At 41.3% G+C, this 25,889-nt stretch overlaps 1 protein-coding gene across 1 annotated transcript in view; it reads right to left on the bottom strand.

The window, feature by feature from the left end:
• LOC111974218 (dematin) overlaps positions 1 to 25,889 on the bottom strand; it is a 105,600-nt gene that overhangs the window by 45,366 nt on the left and 34,345 nt on the right. Inside the window, exons 2-9 of the mRNA XM_024001871.2 lie at positions 23,638 to 23,696; positions 12,883 to 12,932; positions 10,935 to 11,015; positions 10,433 to 10,588; positions 9,732 to 9,776; positions 1,461 to 1,605; positions 1,282 to 1,326; positions 980 to 1,129 (exon numbers count right to left, since the gene is read on the bottom strand). Coding sequence (XP_023857639.2) covers positions 980 to 1,129; positions 1,282 to 1,326; positions 1,461 to 1,605; positions 9,732 to 9,776; positions 10,433 to 10,588; positions 10,935 to 11,015; positions 12,883 to 12,894 — 634 coding nt within the window. The 5' untranslated portion in view covers positions 12,895 to 12,932; positions 23,638 to 23,696. The remainder of the gene's footprint in view (positions 1 to 979; positions 1,130 to 1,281; positions 1,327 to 1,460; positions 1,606 to 9,731; positions 9,777 to 10,432; positions 10,589 to 10,934; positions 11,016 to 12,882; positions 12,933 to 23,637; positions 23,697 to 25,889) is intronic.

Genomic DNA, 25,889 nt, shown 5'->3' with positions numbered 1-25,889 from the left:
CCGGCGTCGGCAATGTTAGCAGCCCACTGCCAATTTTAGCCATCAGCTTTACAGCGGTAGCCGACACTTCAGGCTAAGAGCAGCATTAACTGTCGGAACTGTTAAGGATGGTCGGTGTGCTGTTGTGTTACTAGAGGCATGCCACCATGACGGCTAGCGACACTGGTCCGATATCAGTTTACCAGTTTACTGTACCTACAATGGTGTGCTGCCTCATAGCCACCAATGTTTTATAAGTGCTTGCTGGCTGGGATCGTTCACTACATGGGTTGCGAAAGGAGGGTATATTACTGGAAACTTTCAAAGTTTACCAGTAAACTACCAAAATGTGGGGAATTTTATAAGATGACATACAGTGGTCTTTTTGGGTACTTGAGATTATCACAGGCATCTGTAATTATCTTTGGCCTTATCACATGTAGAGTATATAACATTTTAAAATAAAATAATGTAAAAATATAAAACTGAATGACAAAGCTGTAAAAAATTATTCTAAATGTAAACCATCAACTTATTGAATACGATTGGTGTTAAATATGAAGGTTTCAACACGAAGTGTCTTTTATATATTTTTTACACTTATATTTTACTATGTCAATGTGTTTTGTTGTAAATGTTTTGGCACCAAACTGGTGGCATTTGTAAAAAAGTAAATACATGAAAGAGTTGCAGAGTTAATAAAAAATCATCCCATTATTGATTAGATGCTTTTTTCATTAATTAGGCTATTTTCTCTTGAACCATATGGTCTATCCACTAGAAACTCATGGACAATATGGACACAGATATACAAAAAAATTATACTATATATGAATACATTTTTTAAAAGTTATTCAAGTATAAATTACCTAAATTACCATAGATTACCTGTCAATTAGCAAAATTACAGAAGATTACAGTTACTTTGTTAAAATACCGGTGGCTTTGCAACCCTATTGATTACTATTCACAGTTGTGTAATTAATAGTGTGAGACATACCAACTGCAGCCAGGGAGGGGGGGCAGGGCCAGTAATCTGTCTCAATCTTGGAGGGTTTGTTGGGATCAGGTGGCTGGGCGGCAGGGAATTTAGATGACTCAATGATGAGGTCCTCTATGTGTTTCCCCTGGGGGATGGATGCTAATACATCTAGAGACACACACACACACAAACACAAGGAGATATACAGTAAATGTGCACAGAAAAACATCCAATGTTACCTTTTAATGTCAAATATTATGCCAGTATACAGTAAATTACAGTAAATTACACACACACATCAATTAAGTTGCATGAAATACCTTGTTTGTAAATTGGTGGCTTCTTGTATATATTCATTCCATTATCTGCAATGAAAAGATCAAATCAAAATGGACATCAGTCCCAGATGAAAGCAAAGCAGGCCAGAGAAGAGAAGGGAGCAGAGAAGAGAAGAGAAGATAGGAGAGAAGAGGATAAGTGTGCTGATGGATTACAATACCTGGCCTGTGAAAGTGCTGTGTGGGGAGCTTGGTGGCGGTGTCTAATGCAGAGCTGGTTTTGAGCTGGAGGTTTGAACCTGCTGATGACCCTCCAGGTGACTCCCTGCTCTCCAGCCACTCCTTGGGATCCTTGAATAGAATGGTCTAGGGACATGAGTTTAACATTACTGTCCGGATCCGAATTGATATTCATACCGTAACCCAAACACACATTGGGAAAGTGCATGAAAATGAGGGTTCTGTGTACATTAGATTTCATCCCTGAGTGAAGAAGCCAGTGAGGTCACAGCAAACAATAAGAGTGTAACAGATGCTCATCGTTCCCATGGTAACTGTTTTTTGCAAACGTGCTTGTGTGGAATCGTGGGCTTTTAGACAATGAATGGGTCTAATCCTGGATGCTGATTGGTTAAAACTGCATTCCTGTCGGTGTCTATTCCACAAATAAAAAATCTGTTGAAATACCTATTTGAATCCATGATGGCGTAGGAGTGGGATGTGTTGATTGTCTTGTCCCGTCCCTTGTATATATCGTTTCCTTCTTCGTATATATTTCATATTTTTAATCAAATTTTTCCATCTACGAACTGAACATACGCTCCTGCAACCCGCCTCACCCAATGCGGTACGGATCTGCTATTTTTTATACTTTAGAACCGTAACACTCTTCAAGCTAGCCAGCTACTAGCTAGTAGTCAGTTAGCCACTGCTAGTTAGCCATCACCGTTAACTGGGACATCTGCCAGCTTCAGCCCGGTCAACTCCTGCCAGCCAGCACAGAGCGATATCAACCCAGAGCATATCGGACTGCTTTTCTCCACCATATCTCCGGATTCCAACCGCAAGCTCTGAACCTTTACTCCAGATCATCGCAGTTAGCTAGCTGCTATCCAAGTGGCTACTCTTGGCTAACGTCTCTGTCCCGAAGCAAGCACCAGTTAGCCTGGAGCTAGCCTCGAATCTAGGCCCATCTCCCGGCTAGCCGAATAGATCTATCAAGAATTCCTGGGCTTCAATTACCTCTTTTGCCAATTGGCCTGGACCCTTTGCTGCCGACACTGAGCCCCGCCGATCCATCACGACTGGTCTGCCATGACGTAACTATCCGAGGGGGTTTCAACAGGCTCCCCCGTTACGACATCCCCCTGAGGACCATCTGCTAGCCTGCTGCTAGCTGTCTGAATCTGTCTGAATCTCCGTGCCTCCAGCTCGCCTAGCTACTCACTGGACCCTGTGATGTCTCGGCTACACACGCCTCTCCCTAAAGTCAATATGCCTTGTCTATTGCTGTTCTGGTTAGTAATTTTTGTCTTATTTCACTGTAGAGCCTCCAGCCCTGCTCAATACGCCTTAGCTAGCCCTGTTGTTCCACCCCCCCCCCACACATGCGGTGACCGCACTTGGCTTAAATGGTGCTTCAAGAGACAAAACCTCTCTCATCGTCACTCAATGCCTAGGCTTACCTCCACTGTACTCACATCCTACCATACCCTTGTCTGTACACTATGCCTTGAATCTATCCTTCCGTGCCCAAAAACCTGCCCCCTTTACTCTCAGTTCCGAACTCACTAGACGACCAGTTCTTTTAGCCTTTAGCCATACTCTTATCCTACTCCTTCTCTGTTCCTCTGGTGATGTAGAGGTTAACCCAGGCCCAGCATCACTCCCATTCCCCAGGCGCTCTCATTTGTTGACTTCTGTAACCGTAAAAGYCTTGGGTTCATGCATGTTAACATTCGAAGCCTCCTCCCTAAGTTTGTTTTATTCACTGCTTTAGCACACTCCGCCAACCCGGATGTCCTAGCCGTGTCTGAATCCTGGCTTAGGAAGGTCACCGAAAATCCTGAAATTTCCATCCCTAATTATAACATTTTCCGACAAGATAGAACTGTCAAAGGAGGTGGAGTTGAAATCTACTGCAGAGATAGCCTGCAGAGTTCTGTCATACTATCCAGGTCTGTGCCCAAACAATTATTTTAAAAGAACCTTTCCAGAAACAAGTCTCTCACCGTTGCCGCTTGTTATAGACCGCTTCWGCCCCCAGCTGTGCCCTGGACACCATAAGTAAATTCATTGCACCCCATCGATCTTCAGAGTTCATACTGTTAGGTGACAAACAGGGACATKCTTAACACCCCGGCCGTCCCACAATCTAAACTAGATGCCCTCAATCTCACACAAATTATCAAGGAACCTACCAGGTACAACCCAAAATACGTAACCATGTGCACCCTCATAGATATCATCCTGACCAACTTGCCCTCTAAATACACCTCTGCTGTCTTCAACCAGGATCTCAGCGATCACCATTGCCTGCGTGCGTAATGGGTCCGCGGTCAAACAACCCCCCCCTCATCACTGTCAAACGCTCCCTAAAACACTTCAGCGAGTAGGCCTTTCTAACCGACCTGGCCCGGGTATCCTGGAAGGATATTGACCTCATCCCATTAGTAGAGGATGCCTGGTTGCTCTTCAAAAGTGCTTTCCTGTCCATCTTAAATAAGCATGCCCCATTCAAATAAATTTGAACTAAGAACCGATATAGCCCTTGGTTCACCCCCAGACTTGACTGCCCTTGACCAGCACAAAAACATCCTGTGGCGTTCTGCATTAGCATCGAATAGCAACTCTTCAGGGAAGTCAGGAACCAATATACACAGTCAGTTAGGAAAGCTAAGACTAGCTTTTTCAAACAGAAATTTGCTTCCTGTAGCATTAATTCCAAACCTCCTCCCAGCTGCCCACTGCATTGAGGAGCGGAAACACTGTCACCAATGTCATGACGTGGCGCTCTTTGGGTATAGCGTGCCTTCCCCCTCTCTCTCTCGCCTACACCCAGGCTGCTGTTATCTCAGGTCGTAAATTCCTGGAGGAGACTCTCTTCCTCATGGCCAGACAGTATAGAGAGAGAAAAGGTTTCACAGGAGAACAAAGGAATTTCTTCCACATCACAGAACTTGAGAACTGAACAATGTTCATGTTCTGGAGAATGTATAAACKGTCGGTGAAGTAGCCAGCTACAAACTGGTCCATTTTGTACAATTTCGTGAAACTCATGAGAGACAATACAGCCACATTACCATAACCCTGTTTATASAAAAGTCTCAGTTATGAGGTTTGCATCTAATTGTTGTATAAAATGAATGAGTAAAGATGAAACTATTTGTGAAATTATGTCATGTGATTTTAAACTGTTTAATAAAGGAAACTCCAATTCCCTTTGGAGTTGAACTTCTTATGGATAGGGGGCAGCATTTTCAGCGTGCCCAGAGTAAACRGCCTTTTTGGACTTTTCGTCCGTACTTTCCGCTGRACTTGCACGCGCGTCGTGAGTTTGGATTTGTTTACCAAACGCGCTAACAAAAGGAGGTATTTGGACATAAATKAACTTTATGGAACAAATCAAACATTTATTGTGGAACTGGGATTCCTGGGAGTGCATTCTGATGAAGATCATCAAAGGTAAGTGAATATTTATAATGCTATTTCTGACTTATGTTGACTCCAACATGGCGGATATCTTCTTGGGTTGTGTTGGTCTCTGAGCGCCGTACTCAGATTACTGTATGGTTTAAAAGTTTTAAAAAAAAGTTTAAAAGTTTAAAAAAAATCTGACACATTAAGGAGAAGCATATCTTTAAATCTGTGAATCACACTTGTATCTTTTATCAATGTTTATTATGAGTATTTCTGTGATTTGATGTGGCTCTGTGCAAATTCACGGGATGTTTTGGAGGCAAAGCCAAATGTAAACTGAGGTTTTTGGATATAAATATGAACTTGATCGAACAAAACATACATGTATTGTGWAACGTSTTGTCCAGGGAGTGTCATCTGATGAAGAATATCAAAGGTTAGTGATTCATTTTATCAATATTTCTGCTTTTTGTGACTCCCCTCTTTGGTTGAAAAATCGCTGTATGCTTTCTGTGACTAGTTGCTGACCTAACATAATGATATGTTTTGCTTTCGCCGAAAAGCTTTTTTGAAATCGGACACTGTGGTTGGATTAACGAGAATTTTATCRTTAAAGTGGTGTCTAATACTTGTATGTTTGAGAAAATTGAATTATGAGATTTCTGTTGATTGAATTTGGTGCCCTGCAATTTCATTGGCTGTTGGTGAGGGGTTCCGCTAGCGGAACGTGGTTCCCAGTCCTAGACAGGTTMAATTTTGAGACTATCGATACCGACAGAATAAGAACAAATCTTTGATACTAATTACTAGTCTGCAGCTAGGAATTATGTACCCGTGAACGTGAAGGCCGACAACCGCCGAAACATCTATCCTATAACAACTATTGCTGAATGTTACTCTGAACTATCCATTCTAACCACGGCAGAGAGAGAGAGGGCGGATAAACCGAGATCACGATGACACACTGAGCGTAAATATATATATTGATTGCAATTATTCCCGAATGAGTGAGCGTTCATGTGTAAAGGATTAGCATTTCAATTGTTATAATTTTCAACTTTGTAGTGTCTTATCTTTCGCGCCCTCCTCAGTATMTTTGTCTAACAAGCCGCCATGCCGGTTTAGCCCACTAGGGCACATTTCCCCATTTCCTTGTAACTATATCTATTGTTTGTTTGTTTATGCATTTATGTGATTATTTAGTTATGGATGATGGATGAAATGGATGATTCATAGWGAAGACTGGGTTTGTGCAGATAACCAWCAATTTACGACGTTTGGAATGAGACTAAGGTGAGGTAAAGAATAATTCATTAATTAGAAGACTAATTGATCAGATATTAAAATATCTGAAAGTTATATTAGGAAGATTATAACTTTGTAATCTGAATATTTTCCTTGGTGCCCCGACTTCCTAGTTAATCACAGTTACATGATTAAGTTAGTTTAATCACGTAATAATAATTACAGAGAATTTATTTGATAAAAATAAGTCTTCAGTTTAATGATGCCAAAGACACGACACAAGCGATAAATCTACGATAATCGATAATTTCAATAAGCATTTTTCCCCAGCTGGCCATGGCTTTCCACCTGGCTGCCCCTACCCCGGCCAACACCTCAGCACCCCCTGCAGCAACTTGCCCAAACCGCCCCCTCTCCCCCTGCTTCTCCTTCACCCAAATCCAAACAGCTGATGTTCTGAAAGAGCTGTAAAATCTGGATCCCTACAAATCAGCTGGGCTAGACAATCTGGACCCTCTCTTCCTAAAATTATCTGCCGAAATTGTTGCAACCCCTATTACTAGCCTATTCMACCTCTCTTTTGTATCGTCTGAGATCCCCAAAGATTGGAAAGCTGCCGCAGTCATCCCCCTCTTCAAAAGGGGGAGACATCTTAGACCCAAACTGTTATAGACCTATATCCATCCTGCCCTGCCTTTCTAAAATCTTCGAAAGCCAAGTTAATAAACAGATCACCGACCATTTCGAATCCCACCGTACCTTCTCCACTGTGCAATCTGGTTTCCGAGCTGGTCTTGGGTGCACCTCAGCCACGTTCCAGGTCCTAAACGATAGCATAACCGCCATCGATAAAAGACAGTACTGTGCAGCCGTCTTCATCGACTTGGCCAAGGCTTTCGACTCTGTCAATCACCACATTCTTATCGGCAGACTCCATAGCCTTGGCTTCTCAAATTACTGCCTCGCCTGGTTCACCAACTACTTCTCAGACAGAGTTCAGTGTTTCAAATCGGAGGGCCTGTTCTCCGGACTTCTGGCAGTCTCTATGGGGGTGCCACAGGACTCAATTCTCGGGCCGACTCTTTTCTATGTATACAACAATGATGTCGCTCTTGCTGCTGGGGATTTTTTGATCCACCTCTAACACAGACGACACCATTCTGTATCCATCTGGTCCTTCTTTGGACACTGTTCTAACAAACCTCCAAACAAGCTTCAACGCCATACAACACTCCTTCCGTGGCCTCCAACTGCTTTTAAATGCTAGTAAAACTAAGTGCATGCTCTTCAACCGATTGCTGCTCGCACCCTCCTGCCCGACTAGCATCACTACTCTGGATGGTTTTGACCCAGAATATGTGGACAACTACAAATACCTAGGTGTCTGGTCAGACTGTAAACTCTCCTTCCAGACTCACATTAAGCATCTCCAATCCAAAATTAAATCTAGAATCGGCTTCCTATTTCGCAACAAAGCCTCCTTCACTCATGCCGCCAAACAAACCCTCGTAAAACTGACTATCCTACCAATCCTCGACTTCGGCGATGTCATTTACAAAATTGCCCCCAACACTCTACTCAGAAAACTGGATGTCGTCTATCACAGTGCCATCCGTTTTATCACCAAAGTCCCATACACTACCCACCACTGCGACCTGTATGCTCTCGTTGGCTGGCCCTCACTACATATCCGTCGCCAAACCCACTGGCTCCAGGTCATCTATAAGTCTTTGCTARGTAAAGCCCCGCCTTATCTCAGCTCACTGGTCACCATAACAAACACCCATCTGTAGCACGCGCTCCAGCAGGTATATTGCACTGGTCATCCCCCAAGCCAACACTTACTTTGTCTGCTTTTCCTTCCAGTTCTCTGYTGCCAATGACTGGAACGAATTGCAAAAATTTCTGAAGCTGGAGTCTTTTATCTCCCTCTTTAACTAAGCATAACCTGTCAGAGCTGCTTAACCATCACTGTACCTGTACACAGCCAAATAGCCAAATAGCACACCCTCATCCCCATATTATTACTTACCCTCTTGCTCTTTTACACCCCAGTATCTCTACTTGCACATCATCATCTGCACAAATATCACTCCAGTATTAATGCTAAATTGTAATTATGTTCGCCTCTATGGCCTATTTATTGCCTACCTCCCTACTCTTCTACATTTGCACACACTGTACATATATTAATTATATTTTTCTTTTGTGTTATTGACTGTACGTTTGTTTATGTGTAACTCTGTGTTGTTGTTTTTGTCGCACTGCTATGCTTTATCTTGGCCAGGTCGCAGTTGTAAATGAGAACTTGTTCTCAACTGGCCTACCTGGTCAAATAAAGGTGAAATAAATAAAAAAAGTATTATTTTTTTAACTCTATTCTATCTTATTGCACAATCCACTGTCTCATCAGCTCAGCCATGCAATTTATATACTAGATCTACACCGTAAAAACATAGACATTATTTCCAATTTCTTTTAGAATAGCATTTGGTTTTCAACAGTGGAGATTTGTAATAACCTTGCTATCTGTCTCTCTGCCATTTGCAACATTGTTCCAATATTGAAATTCGATCTCCAGCTGTCCTATGGTAATGAACATGTKGGAACGAGACAGACAGTGTCACACCCTGATCTGTTTCACCTGTCCTTGTGATCGTCTCCCCGGTGTGATCGTTATCCCCGGTGTATATATCCCTGTGTTTCCTGTCTCTCTGTGCCAGTTCATCTTGTTTGCCAAGTCAAACAGCGGTTTTCCTTGCTCCTATTTTTTCCCCCAGTCTCTTTTGGTTCTAGTCCTCCTGGTTTTGACCCTTGTCTGTCCTGACTCCGAAACCGCCTGCCTGACCACTCTGCCTGTTCTGTCTTTAAGCCTGCCTATCCCCTTGTACTGTTTGGACTCTAATCTGGTTACTGAACCCCTGCCTGGCCTGACCTCGAGACTCCCCTTCGTCTGGTACTGTTTTGGACTCTGACACGGTTTATGAACTGTCGCCTGTTCCCGACCTTCCTTTTGCCTACCCTTTGGATTAATAAATATCGGAGCTCAACCATCCTTCCTGTGTCTGCATTTGGATCTCGCTTAACGACTGGGTCGCGTCTCTGGCGRCCGAACTGATAGAACGAACGACAAGCCAGCTTGGGTAGCAACCCTAGATTTGTGTGGGGACTATATCTTGTGGGAGAATGAAATAGTATGAATAAATTAATTAAAATAACGTATTTAATGAAAATATGTTAATCATTATTGGAATATGTTGGTAACACGTTGTATAAAAGCAATAATGTCTTCGAAGCCGGTGTTTGGAGGATAAATTGGCATGGTTTGCCGGCCCAAGGCATGTGCGAATATATCCTCCAAATACCTGCTTTGAGGGCATTATCACTTAAGTGTGTGTGTGTGTGTGTGTGTGTTTTTAACCATTCCAGTGGAGCACAAAACCTTTCAATAACGATTCCATAATTACAAACAGTAGGTGTGTGTGACCGTATGAGAAGGAGATAGGAGAGGAGATAGAGCTCTTTATGGGGTACTGGGCAGTGGACTGACAATTAACAGCTCAAATGATTCTTCATCCGAGAGCACAGACCCCATCCATCCATCTTACCTCAGGAGAAGCCGGGTGGGAGAATGAACACGGAGACATGGACCTCTGAAGGAGAGAAAAGAAACAGAGGGCTGTTTGATCAGTTGTATTTTCTCCCTAGGCTGCATTCTCCTTTGTGGGCTTAGTGAGACATAGACATTGTTTGACAGACAGTGTTACAGGCCTAATCGGGTAGAGTCAGTTTTGCCAGACAAAGAGAAATTACAAAATCTGATCACATCACAACTTCTAGTAAGCCCTTATTGAGTTCCATTGATCTCTGTAATAAGTCTGCTTCCCACATAGCACCCTTTTCCCTAAATAGTATAGGGCTCTGGTCAAAAGTAGTGCACTATATAATAAGGTGCCAATTGAGGCTCAGCTTGCAAGTGTTTGCATGGGAGAGAACACTACACGCAGGCCAAACAGGCTAAATGTACCTTAGAATCACTTAACTAGTCAAACAGGTTAGCTAAAAAAGTGTAATCAATGACAATTATATTATGTTTGTCTTGATAGAACACCACTTGTGTCGTAGTAGGACAGACAAAAACTCATATGATCCTTAACTGTTAATCATATAAATACATCCTGAATACAATAGGGGCATTCCAAACAAGAGAAGGATATCCGCGCCTTAAACCTTAATGGTAAACCATTAGGATTGAGAGGAAACCCTTAGCGCTGTAATATGATGGAGGGTGGTGTGTATGCCCTATGACCTCTCTGCTTCGGGGCACCTCCGATAGTTCCAGAGGCGTGTAATTGAAATGGGGTTCGTAGATCATTAAGTCTGGCCTCTCGATGTCCAGTATCGCCTTGTCTTTGGGGATGGCTGCCAAGTCCTTATAGCCAATGACCTGATTGTCCATTTTGGCCTGGAAAGAGGAATATAAGAAGAGGGAGAACATGACATGGGATTGCATTGTCATGTGAGGTGTGTGTGTGTGTGTGTGGTCTTGTTCTTCTATCCTTGTGGGGATCTGAAATCCCCAAAAGTCCCCACCAGGATAGTAAAACAAGGAAAATTCTCCCCACGAGGACAAAGGCTATTTTAAGCTTTGGGGTTAGGTTAAGGGTTCAAATTATTGTTAGAATTAGGGTTAGGGTAAGGGTTAGGTTTATGGTTAGGGGTTAAGGAAAATAGGATTTTGAATGGAAAAACATTTTAGGTCCCCACGAGGGTGTGTGTGGAGGAGTGGCTGCCTTATGGTGCWGACTCACTGTGATGGCCACGGCTAGGGATCCTGGGATGCTGATACCACGGAGGGAACACACACTCCCAGGTGAGGTGCGGGTCAGCTGCTGCTCCCAAACACACAAAGGGTCAAAGGTCACAGGGTCAGACACACAGCAAMAACATTGAGATTGTGGCTCAGTTAGTAGAGCATGGCACTAGCAACTTCCGGGTCATATGCACTCACTTGTGTAAGTCACTCTGGATWCAAGTGTCTGCTACATGGCATATACAGTACCAGTCAAAAGATTGGACACACCTACTCATTCCAGGGTGTATCTTAATTTTTTACTATTTTCTACATTGTCGAATAATAGTGAAGACATCAAAACCATTAAATAACACATATGGAATCATGTAGTAACCAATTTTTTTTTAAACAAATCAAAACATATTTTAGATTTGAGATGCTTCACAGTAACAACCCTTTGCTTTGATGACAGCTTTGCACACTCTTGGCATTCACTCAACCAGCTTCATGAGGTAGTCAACTGGCATGCATTTCAATTAACAGGTGTGCCTTGTTAAAAGTAAATTTGTGGAATGTCTTTCCTTCTTAATGCGTTTGAGCCAATCAGTTGGGTTGTGACAAGATAGGGGAAGGAAGACCCAGAGATACCTCTGCTGCAGAGGTTAAGTTCATTAGAGTTACCAGCCTCAGAAATTGCAGCCCAAATAAACGCTTCAGAGTTCAAGTAACAGACACATCTCAACATCACCTGTTCAGAGGAGACTGCGTGAATCAGGCCTTCATGGTCAAATTGCTAYTGAAAAMAAAACACTACTAAAGGACACCAATAATAAAAAGACACTTGCTTGGGCCAAGAAACACGAGCAATGGACATTAGACCAGTGGAAATCTGTCCTTTGGTCTGATGAGTCCAAATTTGAGATTCTTGGTTCCAACCGCCGTGTCTTTGTGAGACGCAGAGCAGGTGAACAGATGATCTCCGAGGGTGGTTCCCACCATGAAGCACGTAGGAAGAGGTGTGCTGGTGTGGGGGTGCTTTGCTGGTGATACTGTCAGTGATTTATTTAGAATTCAAGGCACACTTAACCAGCATGGCTACCACAGTATTCTGCAGCGATATGCCATCCCATCTGGTTTGTGCTTAGTGGGACTATAATTTGTTTTTCAACAGGACAATGACCCAACACACTGTGTAAGTGCTATTTGACCAAGGAGAGTGATGGAGTGCTGCATCAGATGACCTGGTCTGCACAATCACCCAACCTCAACCCAATTGAGATGGCTTGGGATGAGTTGGACCGCAGAGTGAAGGAAAAGCAGCCAACAAGTGCTCAGCATATGTGGGAACTCCTTCAAGACTGTTGGAAAAGCATTCCAAGTGAAGCTGGTTGAGAGAATGCCAAGAGTGTGCAAAGCTGTCATCAAGGCAAAGAGTGGCTATTTGAAGAATCTCAAATATATTTTGATTTATTTATTTCATAGTTTTGATGTCTTCACTATTATTCTACAATGTAGAAAATAGTAAAAATAAAGCAAAAACCCTTGAATGAGTAGGTGTGTTCAAMTTTTTGACTGGTATTGCACCATACTGTATTACTTCATATACAAAATATATATAATGACATGTCACATTTGTCCATTTTTATTATTTATTTYTTACATATATGGTTCTGCATCTGTAGGATTCTGTGTAACATAGATGAACACACTTAACTTGTACTGTTTTCAGATAGATAAGGTCGGAGAAAACTTTACTAGTTGGGAAATTTAACTACCTCTAAAACGTGTATGTGCACTCTAATTTGCCTTGCTACCCATATATATTACTAGGGCAAAGTGCCACATCCACTAACATTTCTTCTCCACGATGAATGTATGTAGCGATATATAGAGAAGCATAATTAAATTCTGTATGAGTCATCAGGCAACGCTCTAATACCAACCATGATCAATAAAAAACATACCTTTGGCATCATTTTATAGGATGACAAAAAAAAATTCTCTTGAGGCTTCACTGAAAGAAAGAGAGTCCGTGTTAAACAATGAGAGAGATGATCATAAAATAGAGGTACATAAAAGTTGCAATTCAATAATGCCCACTCAGTGGCAAGGACAATTGAAACATCAATTCACAAAAGTRTCACTCAAATGAGTACCGAGCAAATCAACCTTGAAATGTGTTAGAGTGAAGTGCCATTGGACATTGAACAAGGCATTCAGTGAGATCATTGGTTGCTAATAGTACCAGTAGTAGTTCTTGATTAGTCCCAAATTGCACAGTGCAGTGCCCATCACATTGCTGTATAATGTGTCTATATATACTACCGTTCAAAAGTTTGGGGTCACTTAGAAAAGTTTTTGTTTTTGAAAGAAAAGCACATTTTTTGTCCATTAAAATAACATCACATTCATCATAAATACAGTTTAGACATGGTTAACGTTGTAAATGACTACTGTGGCTGGAAACGGTAGATTTTTTATGGAATATCTACATAGGCATACAGAGGCCCATTATCAGCAACCATCACTCCTGTATTCCAATGGCACGTTGTGTTAGCTAATCCAAGTTTATTAAAAAGGCTAATTGATCATTAGAAAACCCTTTTGCAATTATCTTAGCACAGCTGAAAACTGTTGTGCTGATTAAAGAAGCAATAAAACTGGCCTTCTTTAGACTAGTTGAGAATCTGGAGCATAAGCAGAAATTGCCAAAAAACTGAAGATCTCGTACAATGCTGTGTACTACTCCTTCACAGAACAGCACAAACTGGCTCTAACCAGAATATAAAAAGGAGTGGGAGGCCCCGGTGCACAACTGAGCAAGAGGACAAGTACATTAGAGTGTCTAGTTTGAGGAACAGACGCCTCACAAGTCCTCAACTGGCAGCTTCATTTAATAGTACCTGCAAAACACGTCTCAACGTCAACAGTGAAGAGGCGACTCTGGGATGCTGGCCTTTTACACTTTGGATACTACATGATTCCATTTGTGTTATTTAATAGTCTTGATGTCTTCACTATTATTCTACAACGTAGAAAATAAGTAAAAATAAAGAAAAACCCCGGACATGAGCAGGTGTGTCCAGACTTTGACTGGTACCGTATATATACACTGCTCAAAAAAATAAAGGGAACACTTAAACAACACAATGTAACTCCAATCCAATCACACTTCTGTGAAATCAAACTGTCCACTTAGGAAGCAACACTGATTGACAATAAATTTCACATGCTGTTGTGCAAATGGAATAGACAAAAGGTGGAAATTATAGGCAATTAGCAAGACACCCCAATAAAGGAGTGATTCTGCAGGTGGTGACCACAGACCACTTCTCAGTTCCTATGCTTCCTGGCTGATGTTTGGTCACTTTTGAATGCTGGCGGTGCTTTCACTCTAGTGGTAGCATGAGACGGAGTCTACAACCCACACAAGTGCTCAGGTAGTGCAGCTCATCCAGGATGGCACATCAATGCGAGCTGTGGCAAGAAGGTTTGCTGTGTCTGTCAGCGTAGTGTCCAGAGCATGGAGGCGCTACCAGGAGACAGGCCAGTACATCAGGAGACGTGGAGGAGGCCGTAGGAGGGCAACAACCCAGCAGCAGGACCGCTACCTCCGCCTTTGTGCAAGGAGGAGCACTGCCAGAGCCCTGCAAAATGACCTCCAGCAGGCCACAAATGTGCAAACCATCATAATTCTGATTATTCTACCCATATTTCACAATAACACACATCAGGGAAATTTGAAAATGCTAACTTTCGCATTTCCATGCATTAGTGGACTGAAAAGTTGTGAGTGGATCGTTTTGAGAATGTGAAGAGTATGTGAAGACAGGATGTGATAATAGGGGGGGAATCAGAGAGGGTACAGTACAGCGCTAGCACCTCTACATTGTCTGTTCTGGTRAACTGAAACACAAAGGGCTAAAAGAGATGTGTCTGCTATTAAAACATTGTCCACATTTCAGGCCTGTATAACTGTATCACTCTGTCCTGCACTGCTTCATAACAGAATGTGACTTCCTGTATTTCCAATAATGGGATAACAAATTATTAAGGTCATCAGTTAAAGTGGTTACCCCGCCACTGTAAATAGCTGAGGAATAGGGCTGGAGAAAGTACCACTCTCAAATGCATAGACATAGCTTTGGAAGCAAGGACTGACCATCCATGAGATAAAAATATAGTTTGAACCATGCGTTCAGGATATACAGTGTTTGTTTACAATTACAGTGTTTACAAACATTGACGTAAAAAAACGTATATTTGGGGTTTTGATGGGGTACGACAATTGAACTAAGCTCATGAGGTATAAGTTACACTCTCAAGAACCAATGGGTATATATATTTAATTTAAAGTCCAAAATAGTGGGGAGGAAGTGACTCTTTGTTAGTTCCCCCTTCTGTTTCAGCAACATTATTTGGTTTTCTTGCTGGGGAACGTAACAAAAGGGGTCTTGTTTACCATGATCATGATTCCCATGATAGTCAGTCTAATCACCTACTCGGAAGCTCCATTGTGCCCAGATACTTGAATGGTCGAAAGACACTTGTTGTGAGTTTCTGTCACTGGACATCCACCCTAGAGGGTTATAAGATTGGTGGAATCATTTGGAAAGTTGCATAAACACACAGGCTTATAAAATAAAAACCATGGACTTTAAGTTGGAAGCATTTGTGGAAAACCCTACATGGGACATGCTAGATAAATGTACGAAGGTGAATCTGCTCGTCATTGACATCAAAGTTGCACATGCTGATTAAATAAGTCTACACTGCTTTGGTGGAGGAGGAAATCATTCCAGAGATGGAGGATGATGAAAAGGTTCCTACGGGTGGTAGAGTACACCCCATAGACGTGCAACTGCGAGAGGTRGAACTAAAGGCAAAATGGGAACCACAGAAATTAGAGCTTGAGCACAAGGAAAAGGAAAGAGATCGTGAGGAGAGATTGGAGCAACAGAAATGAGAGCACAGGGAAAGACAAGATGAGCGTTCAGCCAGACAATGAGAACAGGAATGTGAGCATGCCATTCGACTAAGAGAGATAGATCTGGAAACACTCCAAATCCAGTAAGGCCATCCTGCACCCTCAACAGAGTTTGATCTTGGTCAGAACAGCCGGCTTGTACTGCATTTCAACGAGCGGATTGCCACATCCCTAAAATGGCCTCGAGGTACTTGGTCACTGCACCTCCAAAGTGTTTATCTCTTGATAAGAGTTCAGATTATGACACTGATAAAGCTGCTATCCTTCAGGCTTACAAGCTGTTTTTTCATATCCGTCTGTTTGTCATTACTGCTGTGAGAAATTACACATAGTCTCTTTGTGTCCTAAGTTGAAACATATAAAATGAGMGAGAGAAAAAGCAGTTTATTCTTCTGGGAGCACTCTAGTCCATTAAGTCTCTGGTTGGCACTGGTGCATCTCCTAAACAAGATTTTGGATCAGATATGTATGACTCCTTTGTTTCAGATAGGTTCGTATCTCTGCAGAGCGGCGATGCTGTTAAGCAGCCGGTGAAGATACTGCAAGACACTGGGGCAGACCAGTCCTTCATTTTGGTGGGTGTTTTGCTTTTGTCTGACTAGTACAAGGCGTGGCGATGGGTTGCATGGAAGTTCCTTTGTATAATGTGGAACTCGAGTCTGATCTTATTTCTGGATCCATTGTTATTGGAGTGAGGCCTAGCCTACCGGTGAAGGGGGTCTCATTCTTTTTAGAAAACGATTTAACTGGAGGGAAGGTCGTGCCAAATCCTGTCGTTAGTAAGGAACCCAGAGTAGAGCAACCTGATGGGTTATCAGAGAAGTACCCTAGAGTGTTCCCAGCATGTGGCGTTACACGTGCTATGTCTAAGAAAGGCACCAGGAGCAAGTCTATAGTTGAGGAGGATGTCAGCGATCCCACCATGGTTGATTTGTCTGAGACATTTATGGGTGATTCTGATTTCGGTAAACCTCCTTAGTTGACCTCTCCTTTGAAAAMCCCCAAAGGTGAATGACTTTGTAGGATCGCTGAAGGAAGAGAGGGTTCCTACAGTTCACACTTCATGGTCAAGGAAGCAGCTGATTGCTAAACAGACATACTTCCAGAGGAAAAGTTTGATGAAGACAGTGAGGGTTACTTTGACAGAGATGGTGTTCTAATGAGGAAATGGCATTTATGCGCCACATCTCAGCAAGAAGATTGGCCCAGTGTATCTCAAATTGTTGTTTCAGTTACGCTTCGACAAGAGATACTGAGTTGGCTCACGATGGTGGCATAGCAGGCCATCTTGGGGTCAACAATACGTATGAACATCTTTCACTCGTTCTCTGCGCAATCAGGATTGAGACACATCAGTAGCCAGTACAACTCAGATCCTCTGCAAACATGTCTGACAAGCCAGATCTCGCTGAAGTCGCTAACTTCGACAAGACCAAGTTGAAGAAGACAGAGACACAAGAGAAAAATCCCTTGCCCACCAAAGAAACCATCGAACAGGAGAAGAAAGCAACAGCACGAAGCCCAAGCCTCTGCTATGCACTGTACATTCCACAAGMATTGCCTTTTTCAGCTCTTAGCTGTGTAACTCAAAACCTAAGTTGCATTGTGATTGGACAAAAGCAATGACTGTACAGCCCCTCCCTAGAACGTTTTGACCGATGTTATTGCGAGTGTGGCAAAATGCTTGTGCTTCTAGTTCCGACAGTGCAGCAACATCTAATAAGTAATCTAACAATTCCGCAAAAACTACCCAATACACACAAATATAAATAAAGGATGGAATAAGAATATATACTGAACATATAAGTACAGTTGAAGTCGGAAGTTTACATACACCTTAGCCAAATACATTTAAATTAAGTTTTTTTTTACAAATCCTGACATTTAATCCGAGTAAAAATTCCCTGTTTTAGGTCAGTTAGGATCACCACTTTATTTTAAGAATGTGAAATGTCAGAATAATAGTAGCGAGATTGATTTATTTCAGCTTTTATTTATTTCATCACATTCCCAGTGGGTCAGAAGTTTACATACACTCAATTAGTATTTGGTAGCATTGCCTTTAATTTATTTAACTTGGGTCAAACGTTTTGAGTAGCCTTCCACAAGCTTCCCACAATAGGTTGGGTGAAATGTGGCCCAATCCTTCTGACAGAGCTGGTGTAACTGAGTCCGGTTTGTAGGCCTCCTTGCTCGCACACGCTTTTTCAGTTCTGCCCACAAATGTTCTATAGGRTTGAGGTCAGGGCTTTGTGATGCCCTCTCCAATACCTTGACTTTGTTGTCCTTAAGCCATTTTGCCACAACTTTGGAAGTATGCTTGGGGTCATTGTCCATTTGGAAGACCCATTTGCGACCAAGCTTTATCTTTGTAACAGCAGTCTAAGTCGTCCTCCTCCTCCTCAGACGAGGAGAGGCGAGAAGGATCGGAGGACCAATGTGCAGCGTGGTAAGTTTCCATAATTTAATGACATGAAAACTAGACAAGAATACAAAACAACAAACGTACTAACCGTYACAGTCCCGTGTGGCACAAACAMTGACACAGAAAACAGACAAACTAGACACACAACATAGAATGCCCACCCAGCTCACGTCCTGACCAACACTAAAACAAGCACAACACATAAGAACTCTGGTCAGGACGTTACAATCTTCCTGACTGATGTCTTGAGATGTTGCTTCAATATATCCACATAATTTTCCTGCCATCTATTTTGTGAAGTGCACCAGTCCCTCCAGCAGCAAAGCACCCCCACAACATGATTCTGCCACCCCCGTGCTTCATGGTTGGGATGGTGTTCTTTGGCTTGCAAGCGTCCCCCTTTTCCCTCCAAACATAACGATGGTCATTATGGCCAAACAGTTCTATTTTTGTTTCATCAGACCAAAAAGTACGATCTTTGTCCCCATGTGCAGTTGCAAAYCGTAGTCTGGCTTTTTTATGGCAGTTTTGGAGCAGTGGCTTCTTCCTTGCTGAGCTGCCTTTCAGGTTATGTTGATATAGGACTCATTTTACTGTGGATATAGATACTTTTGTACCTGTTTTCTCCAGCATCTTCACAAGGTCCTTTGCTGTTGTTCTGGGATTGATTTGCACTTTTCGCACCAAAGTACGTTCATCTCTAGGAGACTGAGCGGTATGACGGCTGCTTGGTCCCATGGTGTTTATACTTGCATACTATTGTTTGTACAGATGAACGTGGTAACTTCAGGCGTTTGGAAATTGCTCCCAAGGATGAACCAGACTTGGAGGTCTACCTTTTTTCTGAGGTCTTGGCTGATTTATTTTGATTTTCCTCATGATGTCAAAGAGGCATTGAGTTTGAAGGTATGCCTTGAAATACATCCACAGGTACACCTCCAATTGACTCAAATTATGTCAATTAGCCTATCAGAAGCTTCTAAAGCCATTTTCTGGAATTTTCCAAGCTGTTTAAAGGCACAGTCAACTTAGTGTATGTAAACTTTTGACCCACTGGAATTGTGATACAGTGAATTATAAGTGAAATAATCGGTTTGTAAACAATTGTTGGAAAAATTACTTGTGTCATGCACAAAGTAGATGTCCTAACCGACTTGCCAAAACTATAGTTTGTAACTTCTCTAGGGTAGGGGGCAGCATTCGGAATTTTGGATGAAAAGCATGCCCAAATTAAACTGCCTGCTTCTCGGGCCCAGAAKATATGATATGCATATAACTGGTAGATTTGGATAGAAGACACTCTAAAGTTTCCAAAACTGTTAACTTCTTGACGCTAGGGGCCAGATATATATATATTTTTTTATAACATTCCCAACGTAAACGGACTATTTCTCAGGCCCAGATCGTAGAATATGCATATAATTTACAGATTAGGATAGAAAACACTCCAAAGTTTCCAAAACTGTCAAAATATTGTCTGTGAGTATAACAAATGATCGTCGATATCTAGCAGGCGAAAACCTGAGGAAATCACCAACCCGGGGATATCAGCAAGGTAGCTCTATTTTAAAAAGAATAAATATCCTGTTCACGCCTGCCCACTCGAACAACAGGCGCGCAAACAACAAGAAACACCAAACAGCGCAACAGATTAATCCTCACACTTTAAGAGGTGTATCACCAGGAATAGTACATGGCCTTGGTCGCCACGCCACAATGGTCAGTGGTCGCTCACGCACAGTCTATTTTGAGTGACCGCAGGGCCTTACTTTAAGACTAATTCTCATAACGTTTTCACAGGCTTTTATTTCTGAGAAAAAACAAATAAAGCCACGTATATATTATCAATCTGGACTTAATAGTTACTTAAAATTGACCGAGTCAGGTGTCCGTAGGTGGATGATAGGTAGTTCCTAAACGGAACTTGGCAGATGTGCAGCGTTACCATAAGGCCAAAGATTGGGGGAGAGGTAACGCTCGATAAACGTAAAGGGAGCATTGAAACATATGATTAAATTCTCTCATCTTCATATATAATCCGAGTAGAGTCTAATCGTTTACCCGACACATTGAACAATCATAAATTTAACTTTATCTTGCACTTATCAGTAAAAACTGAGGTAAAAAACTATACACCTTGAGGCAGGTGAATGATAGTTAAAATTTCGGGGGGTTGACCCATGCTTTTTTGGCAAGATAGTACCAGGAAATTTTCATGTTTTAATACGGTCATACCTACTCACTTTAGATGCGAATTCATGTCTATTTCTTGTCACCTTTTTCCTAAAGGAGTGCGCGAAACCAAACGCGATACAGAGACCGGTTAAGAACAACGACATGGGTGAGGTTTGATCATTTTCTTCCTAAACATGAATACACTAATAAACGCACTTGACAATTTGGCATGAGATCAGCCCCAAAAATTTCAAAATTCCAACTAAAACCAAAATGGACGTATCTAACGTATTTCATTATGATTATTTATCTAAAAAAGAGATACAATGGGGAAAACAAAGTAACAAACATAAAACAATTATGAAACATGAACAATCTCATCATAAACACAAATAGAATATTCAACTAACAGAAAAACCAAGAATAACGCAAAAAAAAAAGAAAAAAAACATAATTATAAAATAGCCTGTAAAAACCAAAGGAGACCAAGATGACTCGTTTCAATTTGTAAGCAGGCACGACATAAAACCGAAAAGCATTATCAAAGGTAAGCGTAATTTATGTAGCTTTTTCGCATGACTTTATCAGTGACAACAGACGATATATTACAGGCTAACTGTTTCTACAAGCATTGAGACTGACTACAACTCACAAAACAAAACTTGGCTCGGATTCGAGTCTTCGCGTAGATACCAAGCATCCATGTTTTCAACAAATCTGAACACCGAGTAAGGTGGATTAACAACAACCTAAGCGTGGTTTGGTATATTTCAATTGTGATTCCATGACTATAAATATTTTTGGATTATTTTTGAATTTGGCGCTCTGCAATTCAGTGGTTGTTTAGGAAAATGATCCGGTAACGGATCCGTAGCGCCAAGAAGTTAAATAGGGTCTGTGAGTATAAACAGAACTGATTTGGCAGGCGAAAACCTGAGAAAAATAAATTCGGGAAGTATTTTTTGGGGGTTTTGTAGTTTTCTATTCAATGCCATTACAGTATCCATTGACTTAGGACTCAAATTGCAGTTCCTATGCCTCCACTAGATGCCAACAGTCTTAGAAATGTTTCAGGCTTGTATTCTGAAAATGAGGAAGTAAGAGCAGTCTGAATGAGTGAACCCTAAAGTGTCACAGAGCTTTTTCATCGCGCGCGACCGAGAGAGTGCCTTTCTTGTTTTACCTTTTATATTGACACGTTATTGTCCGGTTGAAATATTATTGATTATTTAGGCTAAAAACAACCTGAGGTTGAATATAAACATGCGTTTGACATGTTTCTATGAACTTTACGGATACAATTTTGATTTTTTGTCTGCCTGTTTAGACTACGTTTGAGCCTGTGGATTACTGAAGAAAACACGCAAACAAAATTGAGGTTTTTGGATATAAAGAGACTTTATCGAACAAAAGGCACATTTATTGAGTAAATGAATGTCTGCTGAGTGCAACCATATGAAGATCATCAAAGGTAAGGGATTAATTGTATCTCTATTTYTGACTTGTGTAACTCYTCTACTTGGCTGGTTACTGTTTGTAATGATTTGTCTGCTGGGCTATGTTCTCAAATAATCGTAAGGTATGCTTTCGCCGTAAAGCATTTTTTAAATATTTTTTAAATCTGACACCGTGGTTGGATTCACAAGAAGATTCCAGACTGCATTTGCCGCTCGCCCATCATCTTCAACCAAGTCGATGGCTTGAATAGTCTCGCTGGAATTTCAATATAATGTAAAAGTGATGACCAGCAGGGTCAAATATTATAAACAGTGGTTATAGAGGGTGCAACAGGTCAGCACCTTAGGAGAAAATGTCAGTTGGCTTTTCATAGCTAAGCATTCAGAGGTCAAGACAGCAAGTGTGTGAGAGAGAGAGAGAAAATATCGAAACACACAAAGTAACATGTGTTAATGAGTTCCGATAGCCAATCTATTATCCAACGATTAGTTTAATATCCCGGCTATTGTAGGTGTGAAARTTCCCCCCAACAAACAATAGCCTACCTGCTTGTGGTCAACTATTTCAGCACCGTTTCGTGCTGCTCTGAGACAAGCATGGGGACTGGTCTTGATAAATCAATTACATTTTTATTTTCACTTAATCTCCGTTTGGGTATTGGTTAGACTACAATTAGGGTGTGGAAATGTTAGGATTATTTTGCTCTTAGTACTGTAGCCTACTCCCGACCGGTCATGTTGTACAGTGCCATATTTTCCTAATGGAAACCCTAAGGGTTTCGTTTTTCTTGGAATAGAAACACCATAATAATAATAATCAAATTAATTAAGCAAAATGTATTCAAATCAATCCCATATACTACATTCTTACAAAAAAAGGTTTTAAATTCTCTAGTACAGCCAATATTAAAGACTGTCAAATGCTTCTCAAAGATGCCCACTTGTGGTCAAACTAGCACTAACTAGCATTAATGGCAACAATGGCTGACACTTAAATAACCTGCCATAGAATTCTGCGGCAGCCCGCACGGTGTGCTGCAGTGTGATTTAACTTCACAGGAAGAACCACCATAGAGGATTAACACCTTTAGTTGGCTCTCACTATTTGATTTCAAGAACAAAACAATCGCTTTTCTCTATCATTTTGGTTTGCGTCCTGTTTTTAAGTTTGGTGTGGGTTTTTATTTTGTTTGCCTCTTCTTGGGAAAATTTWGTGGGCACTCATGGTGGGTTTCAGTTGTTGTTGCTAGTCAACTTTCAGTGGACACCCCCATGAGTGTCTTTCAGAACCCATCCTAAAACCCCATYTGTTTCGTTTTGGTTGTGGTCAGTGACTCTGTTAGTTCCCCCTTCTGTTTGAGCAACATTATTTGGTTTTCTTGCTGGGGAGTGTAAAAATGTAACAACTGCAGATTTCCCCTTTAAATGTATACTTCTGGATTTTGGCAAGGAGGCCCTTTATCTATCAGATGAACTCGTGGATACCATTTGTATGTCTCTGTGTCCAGAATGAAGGAAGTTAGAGGTAGTTTTGCCAATGCTAACTAGCGTTAGCGTAATGACTAGGAGTCTATGCGTATCTGCTAGCATGCTAGTAGTTAATAACTTAAAAGTTATGTTTCGTAGGACCATATCTATAAATGGCATACACTTTTCTAAATAACAGAAGTCTTACCTCAGACAAGAAAATGAATCATTTCTGTCACTTTGGGGTTATTCATCCCAAGCTCTGACCTAGAAGACAAAATAGAAATGTGATTATATAACAAATTGCTAAATATTCTCACATTTGGGGTATTCCTATTATTTTGTGATATGATAGCTTTTGAGAGTAAACCAGCAAAGTATATTAAGAGATTTAAATATCTACAGCCTTTTATAGTCCAATTTTGTAGTATGGTTTAGAAAAGCAACTCAGAAAGACAGACACCCTCGTCATAGATACGATGGAACTAGGTACACATCTAGGATCAGCATCCACTCCCCCAATTCTAACTTTAAACATGAATGGTGAAAATGCAAAAGTGACCCAATATCAGCGTCTATGGGGAACTTCACCCTACTCGACTAGTTCTGACAGTGGGGTCTTTCCCCATTGGTCCATGATGGTTCAATAACACCAGAAGACCCTAAATACACAACATAGCCTGTTCTCTCAATAGGAATTCACCATTGATCATCTGATTAAATACTGATCCCATTGAAATAACTCAGAGTTAGAGATAACAGAGACAAGCAAAAGACATCAGGTCATATATATGCACTGAGCAAAATATGCTATTATTTTGAAATACAGTACTGTAGAAACCTCTACTAATCACTACATATAGCAGACTTTATGCACAGTTATGATTGCAAATTACAAATCCTTTCAAATAATTTCACATGCCATGGAACATAGAAGAATTGAATAGTTAGAATTGTAACCGATGTTACTTCTCATTGGCAAGAAAATATGTGTTGATGAGAATATCAGTTGGTACAATGGAAACCAATCCTAACCTTAACCATTAGTGGGGAAAATACAAAATGGACCCAACATCTGCGTCTAGTAGCAACTGAAGAGCATGCAGTAGAGATGGTGGTTCCAGATAACCAATGGGATTCCAAAGGAGACATGGAGGTGGTGTTCTGTAACATTTGTCCTTGGGATTCTCTTTCAAACTAATGCTTAGGATCAATCAATATGGGGATCAAGTGTCTGCTGCTCCAATTTTCCTTTGTGGCCATCCACCCTCTCCAAATAGAGGACAGCCATCGCATCTGCTAAATTATATTGTTGGTTTTAGAATATTACAACATTCCAGAGAGACAGGAGGAATTATGGCCATAATCCACAAAAAATATAATAAAATAAAATAAAAACGTATTTCTTACATATGCCGAATACAACAGGTATTACCGTGAAATGCTTACTTACGAGCCCTTAACCAACAATGCAGTTCAAGAAATAGAGTTAAGAAAATATTTACTCAATAAACTAAAGTAAAAAATGAAATAAAAACACAATAACTGCCTTCCTGAAGACAAACAATGTATATAAAACTTTATACGAAACGCTTCAGTCTGGTTTTAGACTCCATCATTGCACTGAGACTGCACTTGTGAAGGTGTAACGTCCTGACCAGAGTTATTATGTGTTTTGCTTGTTTAGTGTTGGTCAGGACGTGAGCTGGGTGGGAATTCTATGTTGTGTGTCTAGTTTGTCTGTTTCTATGTCCAGCCTAATATGGTTCTCAATCAGAGGCAGATGGTAATCGTTGTCCCTGATTGAGAATCATATATAGGAGGCTTGTTTTGTGTTGGGATTTTGTGGGTGTTTGTTTCCTGTCTCTGTGATTGTCTGCACCAGATAGGTCTGTCTCGGTTTTTGCACATTTGTTATTTTGTATTGTTGTTTGTAGTGTTTCACTTGTTCTTTATTAAACATGTTTAACACTAGCCGCGCTGCACTTTGGTCCTCTCCTTCACCCCTGGAAGAAAACCGTTACAGAAGGTGGTAAATGACCTTTAAATGGCGTCAGACTGAGGCTCTGCATCTGTCTTCGTGCTCCTAGACCTTAGTGCTGCTTTTGATACCATCGATCACCACATTCTTTTGGAGAGATTGGAAACCCAAATTGGTCTACACGGACAAGTTCTGGCCTGGTTTAGATCTTATCTGTCTTATCTGAAAGATATCAGTTTGTCTCTGTAGATGGTTTGTCCTCTGACAAATCAACTGTACATTTCGGTGTTCCTCAAGGCKCCGTTGTAGGACCACTATTGTTTTCACTATATATTTTACCTCTTGGAGATGTCATTCGGAAACACAATGTTAACTTTCACTGCTATGCGGACGACACACAGCTGTACATTTCGACGAAACATAGTGAAGCCCCAAAATTTCCCTCCCTGGAAGCCTGTGTTTCAGACATAAGGAAGAGG

This window comes from Salvelinus sp. IW2-2015, linkage group LG15 (genome assembly GCF_002910315.2).
Source record: "Salvelinus sp. IW2-2015 linkage group LG15, ASM291031v2, whole genome shotgun sequence".
In the NCBI taxonomy this organism is placed as follows: domain Eukaryota; kingdom Metazoa; phylum Chordata; class Actinopteri; order Salmoniformes; family Salmonidae; genus Salvelinus; species Salvelinus sp. IW2-2015.
Note: the sequence above shows the minus strand (reverse complement) of the source record. Positions and strands in the feature narration are given on the sequence as shown.